General features: G+C 41.0%; 1 protein-coding gene across 2 annotated transcripts in view; it reads left to right on the forward strand.

The window, feature by feature from the left end:
• usta (uronyl 2-sulfotransferase a) overlaps positions 1-15952 on the forward strand; it is a 96832-nt gene that overhangs the window by 41082 nt on the left and 39798 nt on the right. For both annotated transcript variants that reach the window (XM_080453575.1, XM_080453576.1), the window contains one exon: positions 2324-2367. In XM_080453575.1, the coding sequence (XP_080309701.1) occupies positions 2324-2367 (44 nt within the window). The remainder of the gene's footprint in view (positions 1-2323; positions 2368-15952) is intronic.

A 15952-nucleotide genomic window follows, 5' to 3' on the forward strand; every position in this document is an offset into this window, starting at 1 on the left:
CCACACACACACACACACACACACACACACACACAGACACACACACACACACACACACACACACACACACACACACACACACACACACACACACACACACACACACACACACACACACATCAAAAATGATTTGTCCCAGGGACCGTCATACAAGATTTGTGTTATTAAAATGTTTCAAAAACATTCCAAAATGTCCACATTCTTGTCAAGACGTTTTGAAAATAGCAGATCTAGCTGTTAGATCGTCTATTTTCAAATAGCCAATGTATATTGGGTTAAAGTGGTTGATTAATTTGCCTGGGGACCCCCTGGAACCCCCTCAAGGACCCCTGACAACAATGTAAATTATGTAGTGCTGCTGTTTCTGTATTAATGCACTATATCACTTGATGAGCCACGACGACGCTCAAAGGAAGCGATTTCAATACCATGGTTTTGCCATTTTGTGCGTGTGCGTGTGTGTGTGCGTGTGTGTGTGTGCGTGTGAGCAAATTACATGCATGTACTGTACGTTGTATGTTGGTGCATGCATGTTATAGCTAGGCCAAAACAAGACAGATTATTTCTCAATATAAGAGTGATTGCCCAGAGCCTACACACTGCTGTCTGCAGTATATAAATAGTACTTACTAAGCCATACAATGCACTTCCAACATGACTTCATAACAACCTCTCTACTTGCGGTGCCAAGAGAGCAAACCTTTGGCAAAGGCACAGTGAATCATGTGTTCATGCGTGAGTTTTCATTTGTCACTAGTTTTCACCAGTTTGTTATATTTAGGAGAGCTCCTTTCAACACTTTCTGTCTTCTGTTGTCTGCCCCCTCCATTTTGCTCGCTTCCCATTTATTTTCACTCTTTTTTTTCTCCCGTTTCTCCCGCACGTGTGTGTGTCTCTCTCTCTGACACTTTCTCTTTCTCTCCCTGACACTGTTTATATCTCCCTCCCTCTTTCTCTTTCTGACGTTCTCTAGTTTTCTCATTCTCTCCGCATTCCTTACCTGAGGTGCTGGCAGGTATAGTGTCTCTGTGTCTCTCTCTGGACAGGCGTTGCGTGCCGTGGAAGAAAAGGCCACTGTCGTAAGCCAGGGCCTGGATTTGGAGAGTTGACTGAAAGGGGAGCACAGATCCAAAGTGTTCAGGCAGCCTTGAAAGGGTCCCATTGTGCCCCACATGAAATGTCTCTCTCTGCGCATGGTGGCAGATATACTTTACTGTAGGAAATGGCTGTAACTCTCTCTCTCTCTCCTTATGATATGACGACACTTTATGAGGCTGTGAAGAGCTGTACCATTTTTATTCGACTGACTATATCAGAGGATGACGGTGGACAATTATTGTCTTCTATTGAAGCTGTTAGGCTGTTTTTGGGCGGTCTAGCCGCCCCTATAAGTGGGGTTGGGACACCTCATTAGTACACCCTTCGCTGTACTGTGATTGGCTCATAATTAGTACACCCCTAGCATTAGTACACCCCTAGCTGTACTGTGATTGGCTGACTCTATTGGCTGACTCTATTCAGCACTGTGATTGGCTAGCGAGACACATGATGAAATCAACAACCTATAAATAGGACTATGCACTTAAAAAAAAAAAAAAAAATTAAGTGAGCTTCCATCACTGTGATGACCCCTGTGATGACCACACCGCCCACTTCACACTGGGTGTGTTTTTTATCTCGTTATTGATATATATTTTATATAAATGATTATATAGGCCTATTATTAGAGACACACACACACACACACACACACACACACACACACACACACACACACACACACACACACACACACACACACACACACACACACACACACACACACACACACACACACACACACACACACACACATATACACACACACACACACACACACACATAGACATAAACGCAAATCCAGCATACTGTCTTCCCGTACTGCTGGCCCGCTGAATAAAGAGGGCCAGAGTTCATTGCCTTGAACACTACACGTCATCTATTTTTACCCTATTGCTATGTGGTTCATGCGTTGCCATTCTCAGTTCCCTATAATCTCTCTAGGCTTTTAAGGTTTTAAATCAATATGAGATCCACCCACCCAACCACTTAACCCGACAAAAAAAAACCTTTGACATTGTTTTAAAAATAGTCAATCTACAAGCTCACAACATGTCGAGAGGCATTGTGTGGTCTTCGAATTTGGATGTTCTTTTTGTCCTTCTAATTTTCGCCATGGCCATATTCTTCAGTTTTCTGACATGCCCACATTTGGGACACCGGGGTTAAAGTGGTTCAAATGCACTGAGAATCCTGAATGCTTTGCTTCCTTTTGTCTTTGCAGGTGAATCTACATTTCTTGATGACCACGGACCTCCAGTGCCAAGGGTGAGTCTCTCTCTCTCTGTCTGTCTGTCTGTCTGTCTGTCTGTCTGTCTGTCTGTCTGTCTGTCTGTCTGTCTGTCTGTCTGTCTGTCTGTCTGTCTGTCTCTGTCTGTCTCTGTCTGTCTGTCTATCTCTCTATCTTGCCATCATTGAGCATCTCGCCTCTGTTCTTCCTTCTTCTAGTGCTCTCTAACATCTCTCTGATGTTCTGCCATGTATATGGGAGCCAGGTCAGTGTAGTCCAGGCGGGATAAAAGCCCCGTTATACTATAGTTGCGCGCCACTGTAGCACACCAAAAATAGCGGATCTATAAGCTCACACGCTTGTATATCTGCTACTTTCCGTGCGTGACACCGCCACGCACCTAAGTGTACGTCAAGCATAACAGTTCGTTCTGTATGAAGGATCTGTGTATGAACTCGCTCTAAATACTAAATAGACCTAAATAGCTAAATAGCGCCTTGGTGCTACAGTAATGCTTTGAACGCATGCACACACGCGCGCGCGGAGCCCCCCTGACACAGGGGCCTTGTTTTCATCCAGCTGCATGTCTATGAGCTGCATCCTTCCTCTATGCCTCCTTTCTCTCTTTCTGCCGGGCACTTCTCCGTCAGTCCGCCTTTGACCCACCGCTATCTGTCTCCCTCCCTTATTTAATTGACATGTTTACAACCCCCCCCCCCCCCCCCCCCCCCCCCCCACAGAATATGACATAAGAGCAGAATGATCCAGCGTGTGAATATGGTTAACCCATTAAGACCTGGAACTGTGTCATTTTTAGATTTGAGCTCATTTAGATTTGAGCTCATAGCGCGGCACCGAGTGCCGCGCTACGAGCTTGTAGATCTGCTATTTTTGAAAAAGCGTGAAAATGTGTGCAAATCTTTGAATATATATATTTTTAAAGCGAACATTTGTAACTCAAATCTTTGCTTCTGGGGGTCCCTGGAACAAAATATTTTGATGGGGGTCCGCGGCCAAATACATATAATTTTGGGGGTCCTTGACGTGAAAAAGTTTGAGCACCACTGATATAGAAACATAGGTTTTTCAGAATACTGTTGAGATTTAGGAGACATGTAGAATCGGCTTCAGGTCTTAAAGGGTTAATCACCCTCATTCTCACACCTATCTCACACCTTTCATCGCTGTCTTGGAATGCGTCTGGCCAAAGCGCTTATTATAGCATCATGTAGTAATTATAGCATGTTGATGCTCAAAGCTTTTGCCACATTTTCCTTTTCTGCCATATTGATAAAAGGCGAAAACCGAGCACAGGGTGTTCCTCAAGCACCGCCGCCGGTTGGATAGATATTAACCACTTAAGCCCTATATACTTTGATGTATGAAGCGTAGATGGGTAGATTGAAATTTTGTGTACGTTTTTGAAAAATGTCATCTATAATGTCATACCCAAAATAGGGACACCAGGTGGTTATAATATCATTTCCAGCCGACTACTTTTGTACTGCCCTTTTTTCTGAGATGCATCCTGACCTATTGATGTACGGAGTCAATGGAACAGAGCGTACCTCATGTAAATGAAAGATCAACTGTTACTACTCACTGCTTGATACGTGCGCTTGTCAGACACTCGACTCACAGTATTTGCACAACTGTTTGCTTCGTCCCGGTGTCATATTACATACAGCTCAGCGTGTAGAATGGATTATGTGCCACATGCTACCTATGTTAGCAAGACACCATAATCACACTACATATTTATTGACACATCTGTTGATAGACATTATATATATGCCTGCCTCTTTATTGAGCCATTGGGTACGGGCAAAGTATGTTGTCATCCCAGGCAATGGGTATTTAGCGTCTGAGTCATCTGAATACATGTAATACGATAGGACTGCTGTTCCAACAAAAAAGAAACTTGATGTTAAGGTTGGGTCTATACCATATTTCTGTACTTTTAACGGATTAAAGCTCGTCCTTTATATTAATGTTCATCGTCGAGTCATAGCAGATCCATTTTTCATGTCAGAATTGTTTTATTGACTTAGAACTAATTTGTCTACTCAAAGCTCATATTTGTAATGTTAATGGTGCATATCAGTCATACTTGGCTACAGTAGAGTTCAAAGACACATTTATTTTGTGTTTTCTGGTTGAACACTGTTTCTGTGTTAGTGCATGAACCACCCTTTTATGCAATACCCGTTGTCAGAGTACCCGTTTGTATGTCTGTGTCCCTTTTACGCCCGTATATGGAGTTCCGTGTCAGCCATGCCCAAATGTGGAGTCCAGGCGAGTCTTTGATGTCAGAACTATGACGTGATATTGATGACATCAGGGGTTTTGCGGATTTATCAATATTTGCCAGACCCAGGGGTTCGGGCCTACATGAGGCTTTGTCGGTCCCCTTTTGCTATCGTTGTTTTCTTACATGTCCCTCTTTTTGATTGGCCAAGCTTAGCGTGACGTAGTTTAGAAACCATTCAGATTTCCGGCCATTCAGATTTCAACCACTAGGGGTCTGGCAGTACCAGGTCCCCTGGTTCCCTTGTTTTTGGACAACTGCCGATCCGACCGACTTCCCACTCTACACATCACAATTTGGTCCTTGGCGATATGCATGCTGAGTTTGAAGTCGATCGGTCAGTAGGTCCTCGAGATACGTGGGGGACACTCTCACTCACTCACTCACTCACATGCAAACGTTTTTGTGAATTTATAGAAGGATAATGAGAACTGAAATGGAAATGGGGCTTTACATTAATTTCTTATGGCTAAAGGTTTTAGTATTGCAAGTATTTGCCCTAGTAGGTAAGTCCTGTTTAAAGAAATAGAGGCCTTTCATAAGCTGCTAAATGATCAGCAAATGGGAAAAAAATCACACCCTGTGTGAAGTGGGCGGTGTCTTCCTAGCTAACCACAATACTGAATGGAGTCAACCAATATATATGCTTTGATCTGAAAGAGCCACTTAGTGTCAGCATGTGTCTTGCTAGCTAATCACAATACTGAATGGAGTCGATCAATCATGTACAAAAGATAAATACATTTATCTTTTGTAAAACACACTTTATGATGGACAAAACCATAACTTAAAAAAAACAATATTTGGTTTTTTTAAAGTTATGGTTGCTTATATAGGGCTATGCACATGTGTCATGTGACACTGGCCAATCACAGTCCTGAATAGATTGTGATTGGCCAATCACAGCGCAGGATAATTGTACAAATTTCCAAACCTCACTTTTAGGGCCGGTTTCACTGCCCAAGATATTTGTACATTTTTCCAAATCTCACTTATAGGGGCGGTTTCACCGCCCAAAAATGGGTTTTGATTGGCTGCAAATTTAAAGAATGCTGCCACAAATTGTATGATAAACCATTTTAGCCATTATGGAAGAGCCCCAATCCCACCATTTATACTGCCTTGGCGTCCCCCCCAGATCTCCGGCTGGCTACTATTTTCCACCCAGCTGGACCTTGTATATACTTGCGGGACACCCTGATAACACTGGGTTTTTCTGTTGAGTTAGAAGGCCGTTGTTATTTACAGCTCCGCTCATGTGTGGACGACGTGAGCGGCTCTTCAGATTATGTTCTCGACTCACATCTGGCCCATTGTTTGTGTGTTTGTGTGTGTTTACTTGGAGAGGCTCTGTTTTGGTGTTGGCTGCTTACCCAAACTAAATCTGAGGTGAGGTGTTATCGGCGTGAAGCAGAGCCTGTGGGCTGATTGGACCGCTCTGGAGAAGTGATGAGATTCCCTGACCCTGAATCATAATAGTTTTCGTTTCGCAATGGGAGTGAGGGCTGTTTTTCCAAAGTGACTAATAGAAGCCATCGCACCTCACTTAGAATCGGTCCCATTGAACCAAGCCTTTTAACCCATTAAGACCGGGAACGCATCTGTGTGTCATTTTTTTTTCTTTTTCTTTGGGCTATTCAAAAATAGCAGATATACGGTGCCGCGCTACGAGCTTGTAGATCTGCTATTTTCTGAAAATAACGTGAACGTTTGTGCAAATCCTTTGAATATATAGATTTTTTTTCAGAGCGAACATTTTAACTCAAACCTTTGCTTCGGGTGGTCTACAAATGTCTTCGAAATCCTACATTAATTAAAAAAAAACGTATGTTTCTGTATCAGTGGTTCTCAAACTTTTTCATGTCAAGGACTCCCAAATTATATGTATTTGGCCGCGGACCCCCATCTCAAAATATTTTGTAATAGGGACCCCCAGAAGCAAAGATTTGAGTCAAAAATGTTCCCTTTAAAAAAAACAAAAATCGAATATTTGCACAAATTTTCACGATTTAAAGAAAATAGCAGATCTACAAGCTCGTAGCGCGGCACTCGGTGCCGCGCTATGAGCTTGTATATCTGCTATTTTTGAATAGCCCAAAGAAATCTAAAAATGACCCGGATTGAATGGGTTAAGCTAGATTTTATGGCACTTGTGCTACACAAAAGAAAACCACTAATAGTCTCCGTCATCCCCGATTCAAGACAGAATAATAGAGCATAGCAGCTTGCCTGTTTCAGAATAATGGCTGGCTTTGCACCAGGGCTAAGCTGGAGCTAAAAGCACAGTCACAACACTTGCACATTTTCTTGTCATTGCCATGGCACCCGAGCAGTTGGTTGGATGCTCCACCGTTAGTTACCATTGCACCACAAATTCCTGCACCATCTCTTGATATAAGCCAGCCCACCAGTTGAATGATACCAGCTCCCTGTTCCCGGGGCAGCATCCAGAAACAAAATTTGCAATCAGTCACAGATGGTATGATGATCACCAATAATTAGAGTATCCTGTTGCAAAAAAAAGTGCTTTCCACTTTGCAATGTCATTAGTTAAATACATATGAATTTTCCAGGCATTATGGGGATATAATGGGCAGTGTGTGCAGTTTTCACCTGGAGCTGTCCAGTGCTGAAGTCTTTCACCTCTTGAGGGCTCTGCCCACGTTGGGTAGTGACCTGCTATATGATACGGTCTCCACCCGGCCGAAGGCCGAAGACTACGTTGTAATGATGCAGCTTAGATTAGCTATGAAACAACATTAAATAAGTTGCTGTTTCTGTCACTGCAATACGATTCATTAGCCATACATTATAGCAAAACATTTTGAAACTTCTTTGGCAAAAGACAATCAATTTATCACTACAATCGTGGCTTACTTTTATTGACTAAAACAAGCTGTTCCCTATTAAGTAGTGCTCTTCACCCCTGTGTATTGACCTAGCTCCCCCTTAGCACCGGCAGAGAGAAAAATCCTGGCGCCGCAACTGTTTTCAGAATGCAATCAATCCTGAATATTTACATTATGATTCAAACACAGTAGCTCGAGCGCTTATTCTGACTTTGAAAAGCGTGATCCTAATGGAGAGTTTGCAGTCACAACACAACAGTCAAAGTCCCGTAAGCAGCCATAAGGAGCAAAAACAGTATAATTCTCTCTCAAGATCAAGAAGTTTATCTGGCTTCTTATGTAGGTCTTTAGCCCAAATACAATCTGTTGTTTGTCAGGAGTATGTTATCTAATTACATGCATGAGAACTCCTCTCTCTTTTCATTCTGGCTTTTGAACATGGTACCATTAGTAACCACAGCATCCTGGGTTTGCTACTGTAGCGTATTCCCTTGTGCTCATTAGACGCAGACTGCTTTACTATGCTATACTATAGACGCAGACTACATTGACTGCATCTATAATTATCTCATTCCGAATACAGGCTACGCTAATGCCATGTTTGCTACAAGCGCTACATCAAAAAGTTGATTCTGATCCACTGCACCTCTCATTATCCCAATCCTCTGATGTCCCAATAAGACTGATGGGATATTTTTTTGACAGAGGTTGGCTTTATTATAACATTCATTTAAAGCACTAGAGCTCTGGTTTCATGTTAGGGGATTTTACTTTGAAAGCAAAGGGCTCAATCTTAAAGGAATAGCTCACGCAAAAAATGACAGTTCTGTCATTATCCTAACCCTCATGCCAGTTGAAACACAGATGAAGTTTCTTTATCCACACTAAATGGTGCATTTTATGTATAGCGCCTTTCTCTGAAGCTCGATACAATGTGCATTATTACATTCACCCATTCACACACTGATGGTGGAGGCAAGCATGCAAGCAAGGCATCAACCTGCTCAGCCGAAGCAGTTGCAGGTTAAGTGTCTTGGTCAAGGTCACTTAACCCTTTCAATCCATGAACACCTACATCTACAAATGTCTTCTAAATCCTAACAGTTTTCTGAAAACCCTATATTGCTATAATATTAGTGGTTCTCAAACCTTTTCATGTCAAGGACCACCCAAAATGATATGTATTTGGTCGCGGACCCCCATCTCAAAATATTTTTGTTCCAGGGACCCCCAGAAGCAAAGATTTTAGTTAAACATTTTCGCTTTAAAAATATATATATATTCCAAGATTTGCTCAAATTATCAAGATTTTTCAAGCTCATAGCGCGGCACAGTGCCGCGCTATGAGCTTGTACATCTGCTATTTTTGAATAGCCAAAGATATCTATAATGACTGGATTGAATGGGATAAGTGGGATAATGGGACTTAAACACATAGCCAGGAGGACCTGGGGATCAAACCGGGAACCTTACGATTCCTAGGCGACCACTCCACCCCCTGAGCCACCTCAGATACAAGGAGTTTGCCAGCAAAACGACTCTGAAATCATACGGTTACCTCACACATTTATGTTTTGTGTTTCAACTCTGCCATGAGGGTTAGTTGATAATGACAGAATTTTCCTTTTTGGGTGAACTACTTTAAATAAAAGCGGATGGGGAAAAAACAAACAGCTCTCAGAATAGAGTTATGAGTCATTATATGTTAACAAGCATGACAAGAATGTCCTTATTAGCATTTTTACACTCCTGAAACACTTGTAAAAGGTGTGTGAGCATATTTAGTTTTTCGCAATTTCCATTTATATTTCTCAAAATTCTTCCTTTATCAATACTAAGCTACAGCTGTGCCAGAGTAGTTGATGGCTCATTTCTAATGTACTTTATTAATCTGTCCCTTCTCCTTGAAAACCTCTTTCAAGGTTTCAAGGACCACTTCTCTCTGTCGCCGGGTAGGAGGAGTAGAGATGAATAGATGGGTCGTTAACCCTTTAAGGCCGGGAAGGGAACGCATGTATGTGTCATTTTAAGATGTCTTTGGCTATTCAAAAATAGCAGATATACAAGCTCATAGCGCGGCACAGAGAGCTTGTAGATCTGCTATTTCTTTTAAAAATCGTGAACATTTGTGCAAATCTTTTATATACATTTTTAACTCAAATCTTTGCTTCTGGGGGTCCCTGGAACAGAATATTTTTAGATGGGAGGGGGTCCGCGGACAAATACATATTATTTTGGGGGTCCTTGACATGGAAAAAGTTTGAAAACCATTGATAAAATAGCAACATAAGTAAAAAATAATAATAAAATAAAACTTTAGGAAAAAAAAAACGATTTTGAAAAAGAAGATTTGAGTTAAAAACTCTCGCTTTAAAAAAGTACATATATATTCAAACTAAAGATTTGCATACATTTTCAGGATAAAAAAAATATATAGCAGATCTACAAGCTCGTAGCGCGGCACCTCTCGGTGCCGCGCTACGAGCTTGTATATCTGCTATTTTTGAATAGCCCAAAGAAATCTTAAAAATGACACAGATGCGTTCTCGGTCTTAAAGGGTTAATAACAGGAAGTGTTGAGAATGTCCTGCCTGCCCCCGAGTGAAAACCTCGACATTCTCGCTCTCTCTCTTTAGCGTGGGATGAGCCTCTCGGTGACAACAGAGAGAGAGAGTGATGAACTCAGAGCTCAAGGCTAAGTGAAAACAGCAGAGGAACCTTTCCAAGGAGGAAGAGCACATGTTAGCGGCATGCGGGACAGCGGATCGGGCTCTTCCAGGAATTACAGTACAATGGAAGAGGGGAGGAGGATGAGGAGGGTGTGTTTGTGTGTGTGTGTGATGGCGCCCGTTGTTTGGCAGATTCGGACACATTCACAAACTCGCCGTTTAGAGGTTTACGGGCTGCAGACGAACCACATAAAAAGGGGGTAAACAAACGACAAACTCATTTCTGTTCAGTCTCAACGGTGATGATTGATGATGTTCTTAAAAACTCATTCAGTGGCAATGAAATAAATAAAAAAATGCGAACTGTGCCAGCAATTTTTCTATTTTCTTATACCTTTTTCAAGTAGTCACAGAATATCTCCAGTATAATCGATCCCCTGATGGGTGCTAATCACTGAGGGTTGCACTGTGTGGTTTCACAAATGTCAACGAGGTCATTGGACCTTGTTGACATTAATTGTCTGCCTTTTGAAAATAACATAATAACATTGAAAAATACAGAGTTAAAAAAAAGTGCTCAGGAGCCGAGATACAGCCCTTTTCAGTAATAAGTTAAACAAGAAGTGAATGTAGCAGCAAATCTTCAAAAATGATATCTTGGGTTCTGACCTTTTTTTTCTTTTTTTTTTTAACTTTTGTTTTCAAAAACACGTGAAACACGTCATTGGCACGTTGCGCCATTGCGGTAAAACGCGTGAAACACGTCAATGGCACTCAATGAGTTAACCCATTCAGTACGGGAAGGCATCTGTGTCATTTTAGATTTGAGCTACAATCATTATTTTATACTTTGGCTATTCAAAAAATAGCAGACATACAAGCTATTTAGTGAAAAATCTTGAACATTTGTGCAAATCTTATAAAAGAAGAAAGAAAGAAAGATATTTTTTAAAGCGAACATTTGTAACTGAAATCTTTGCTTCTGGATGGCCCTGGAAATATTTCACAAGTGTGTATAAAAAATATATATTGAAAGATTTGCACACATTTTCCTCGATTTTTCAAAAATAGCAGATCTACAAGCTCATAGCGCGGCACTCGGTGCCGCGCTATGAGCTTGTATATCTGCTATTTTTGAATAGCCAAAGAAATCTAAAATGACACAGATGCGTTCCCAGATTTAACGGGTTAAACACATGAACCCTAGTGTCCTTATTCTACACATCAGCCAACATATTTGGCAAAAATAGCAGATCTACAAGCTCTACGAGTGAGCTTGTAGATTGGATATTGAACCGAGATCTGTTGTAGAGGGGAAAAAAGAGGGGACCCCCCAGCACAGACCCATTTTCAACCTTATCTTCATACTGTATAATACAGCTTTGCCGTGACGTGACATCATCGTTGGGGAACCCAAGCCAATGGAAACTCTAGCCTTTTGTCTTCCTGGAAAGTTAGCACGCTGAAATAGAAGGCATTGTTCTTGAATCAGTAAAACAAATAAAAATACCACTGACTGATGATGTCATTGGTAGGTACTTTAGGTTTCTGAACTGTCCACAGCCCACCTCTGAGATGCAGCACAAGTAGACAGAAATGGTGCCATCTTTTAATGAACATTAGTGAGGATCAATTATATGAAGGTTTAAAATGAGTGAAGTGCTCCTTTAAATCTGTATCCTTGAATAGCATGTAAGGACGTTGAACTAAAGTTCAATTTGTTAAATACCAACAAACAAAAAAAAAGAATAGTGTGGCTGATTGTGTGTGGGTTGTTACATGGTAAGTACAGGGTGTGGGGGTGTTTCAAAGAAAAGGAGGATTGAGAAAAATCAAAGAAGAGCAGGGAGAGAGTGGTGTAGGGAGCGTGAGAGAGCCTCCAAAGTGCATTTCCACTCCTCTGCTCGATGTCTGCTGCAAGACAGGATCACTGGCATCAGAGCTGTAAATACCACAACAGTACCTTGACTCCTGGGACTAGGAGAGCTGAGACAAAAAAATAAATGAATAATGGCACTCTTACATAATGCATTTGTACACAATGAATTGAATATTGACATAATCCACACTCAAGGCAGACATTTACAAATAATACTGACAGTGTGCAACAGAAACCTGAGCCTGGCACATTATACAAGACGAGAGGACAAATTGTGAGGCTGCTGTTTCAGTGTTGTCCATGCCGGCAGGGGTTTGGACACACACGGATGCCAAAAAAACATCAAGGCAAAATCTTTCTTGTTTTTTTTTTATGTTCAGCATCTCCAAGGTTATTATTTTGTGAGGATAAAATCGACTGTTGGAAGTTTTATTTATTCAATCAAGTCATTTGTTATCCTGTCAGTGGGGAATGGCCTCCCACACATTTCGTTTGTATTTCATCAGACTCATTATTTTGATAAACTGAGGAGTCTGTGATTACTTTGCAAATGATATGTCGGGGAATTTTTAATCGCTGGCCAAGAGAACTATGCCTTATCTAGAACAAATGGTGTGATGATGCGTTGAGTTTGTAGATCAGCTATTTATTAATTTTTTTGAAATTTTGTCCAAAATAGGGACACCAAGTTAATGTGGTTAACATAATAAATGTTTTATGTTAAATTGTGATATAAGTAAACATAAATATCTCAAATGAGGAAGTTGTTGGGCGGTGGAAGGAACACTTTGAGGAACTCTTGACAATGAGATCAAACCCACCCTCCCTGGAAAAGGAGGGAGTCAGCAGAGTCCCATCCTTGCTGTACACAGCTTGGATGGTTCCCCACTTTTCCCCTCCTGAGGTGTTGGATGGTTTTCCAGAAGCCCACTTTGGTGCCGCCTGACAAAGTCCTTCTCCATAGCTTCTCCGAACTACTCCTCCCATACCCGCTGCTTTGCCTCAGTCACGGCCGTGGCTGCTGCCCCTCGGGCCTGTCGGTACCTTGCAAATGCCTCCGGAGCCCCCCGGGATAACATACCCTGATATAATTTATATAATATATATACAGGTATACCACCATGTAGGGGTGTGCCGATTTCACGAAACGATACGATACGATATTGGGCTCACAACTTCGATACGATTTCGATACGATACGCACTTTTTTATTATGAAAATATATGGGGGAGAAAAAAAGCAAATGCAAACATATAATTCTGTTTTTGCATTATGCAAACTTTTCAGCTACAATAGCCGTTTTGAATCCAAATAGGGCAATAGTGTGACACCTGACCCGAAAAAAAACAACGTGTTGTCACCCTTTTCACCTCGGGGCTGTTTGCATGCCTGATTATTATTATTGTAAAAAAAATAAATTAAAAAAAATGTTTTCCCCCAAAACGATACATATCGTCACAAAAACGTATCGCGATATATCGCGGGACGATATATCGGCACACCCCTAACACCATGGTATTATTCTTTTGTAAAGCAACACAGGCTGAATCATGCTGGTTTAACTCTTTAAGACCGGGAACGCATCTGTGTGTCATTTTTAGATTTAGTTGGGCTATTCAAAAATAGCAGATATAATAGATAACAAAAAAGTGCAAATATTAGATTTTTTCTTCTTTTTTTTTGGCAGACATTTGTAACTCAAATCTTTGCTTCTGGGGGTTCCTAGAACTAAATATTTTACAAATGTTCGCTTTAAAAAATATGTAATCCAATATTTTGCCACAAATTTTCACTATTTTTGAATAGCCAAACAAAGAAATCTAAAAATGACACACAGATGCGTTCCCGGTCTTAATGGGTTAAACAGGGATCTCACCAGCTAATGATTCTTCATCCCTCTCCTTAAAGCTGGAGCCACTGAACAGAAACATGGTTTCTTTCCACCCTGTGCCAAGCTGCTTTATCAACTAATGACTTCCTGTAAATTACAGTGTTTCCAGGAGGGGAGGTGGGGGACAGGAAGTGCTTCCCTGATAAAGCAGTGACCTGTGTGCCGATTGAGACATGGCACCCTTCTTTCTCCTCCTCTCCCATTAACCCTTTAAGACCGGGAACACATCTGTGTGTAATGTTTTGATTTCTTTGGCTATTTTAGAAAAATCATGATTTTTTTCTTGCAAATCTTTGAATATATATATATATATTTAAAGCAAACATTTTAACTCAAATCTTTGAATATATATATTTTTTTAAAGCAAATATTTTTTACTCAAATCTTTGCTACTGGGGATTCTACAAATGTCTTCTAAATCCTAACAGTTTAAAAAAAAAAAACTTATGTTGCTATAATCAGTGGTTCTCAAACTTTTTCATGTCACCCCCAAAATGTATGTGGCTGCAGACCCCCATGTCAAAATATGTTGTTCCAGGGACCCCCCAGAAGCAAAGATTTGAGTAAAAGAAATTCGCTTTAAAAACATTATATTCGAACATTTGCACATATTTTCCATGATTTTTCAAAAAATAGCAGATCTACAAGCTCATAGCGCGGCACTCGGTGCTGCGCTATGAGCTTGTAGATCTGCTATTTTTGAATAGCCAAATAAATCTAAAATGACACAGACACGGTCCCGGTCCTAATGGGTTAAATCTGTGGTTCTCCAACCTTTTTTCCAACCTTAATTTCAAAGACCCCCCTAACTCTGTAACAGAGCTTACAGCCCTGTAAAGGGTCCATTTAGAAACCCCTCAAGGAACCCAGAAGGGTCCCTGGGCCCCACTTTGTAGAACCACTGCATTAAATCCATCCCTTCTATTTATTTATCCCTTTCTCTTCTCGTCTTGCTCTCTGCTTGGCTCTGGCAAACAGCCAGCGAGGCCTTAACTGTTTTGTTTTTTCGCTGAGCTTGGGTAAAAATCATTGAACATTAAAATGTATGTTTCATCCGCAAAAAACGTCCCTAAAGGACCTTTTATAGTACCTTTTTTCTTTGCTCTATCTTTGCCCTCGTTTAGTAATCCATATCCTATGAATTATGCATAGAGTTTGATCCTCCAGAATTGAGGTAATCCAGAGTACCCACAGACAATCAAATGTACCGCGACGACAACATCAAGCCTCCCTCTGGGACTGAACACATGGTGGTGTCAGGTTATGGGGGAGTGATTGTTTTGTTTCACTCAGTGTCTCCGCATTCTTCCTCGTTGACTAATGCTGCATTTAGTGAGGCTCTGATTGCCGTTTCGCGTTCGGTGTGTGACCTCGTCTGTGTTGCATGCCCTGTGTTCTCAGTGAATGCTAGTCTGAAGATGAGTTGTAAAATTATAGTAATGCTTTGGAAACATGCAGAGCGCAGGAAACTACCAGAATGTTTTTTTTCACAGGTAAGCTTCAAAAAGACATAACGACATCAAAAACAGGATTTCTGGGGAAGTTTAAGATCAAACAAAGACAAAAATGTCGCTAAACACATTAACCCGTTAACCACTTTCAACCTGGCGTCCAGTGTTGATTTTGACAGCAAATGTGTCTATTGAATAAAATTCCATTTGGTTTTTGTCATATTTTAGTCATCTGAAATGTTTTAGTTTTTGTCTAGTTTTAGTCCACTAAATATCATAAGATTATAGTCGACTAAATCTACAGTTTTTTTTGGTTGTTTTTTTCGGTGCCTTGATGGCGTCGTAATGGCTGATTTTACACTTGATTGCATGCTGAAAATAGCCGATCTACAACGATCCACAACGATCCACAACGATCCACAACGATCCACAACGCGTCGCAGCGCGACACGTTGTGGATCGTTGTAGATCTGCTAGTGTAGCTTGTAGATCTGCTATTTTCACTTGACTTGTCTTAGTTTTACTGGAACTCTTCTCCACTAGTCCCTCTCTAACATTTTAGTCTAGTTTTTATCT

Source organism: Gymnoscopelus braueri, assembly GCF_963280865.1.
Source record: "Gymnoscopelus braueri genome assembly, chromosome: 16".
NCBI classification, from domain to species: Eukaryota; Metazoa; Chordata; class Actinopteri; order Myctophiformes; family Myctophidae; genus Gymnoscopelus; species Gymnoscopelus braueri.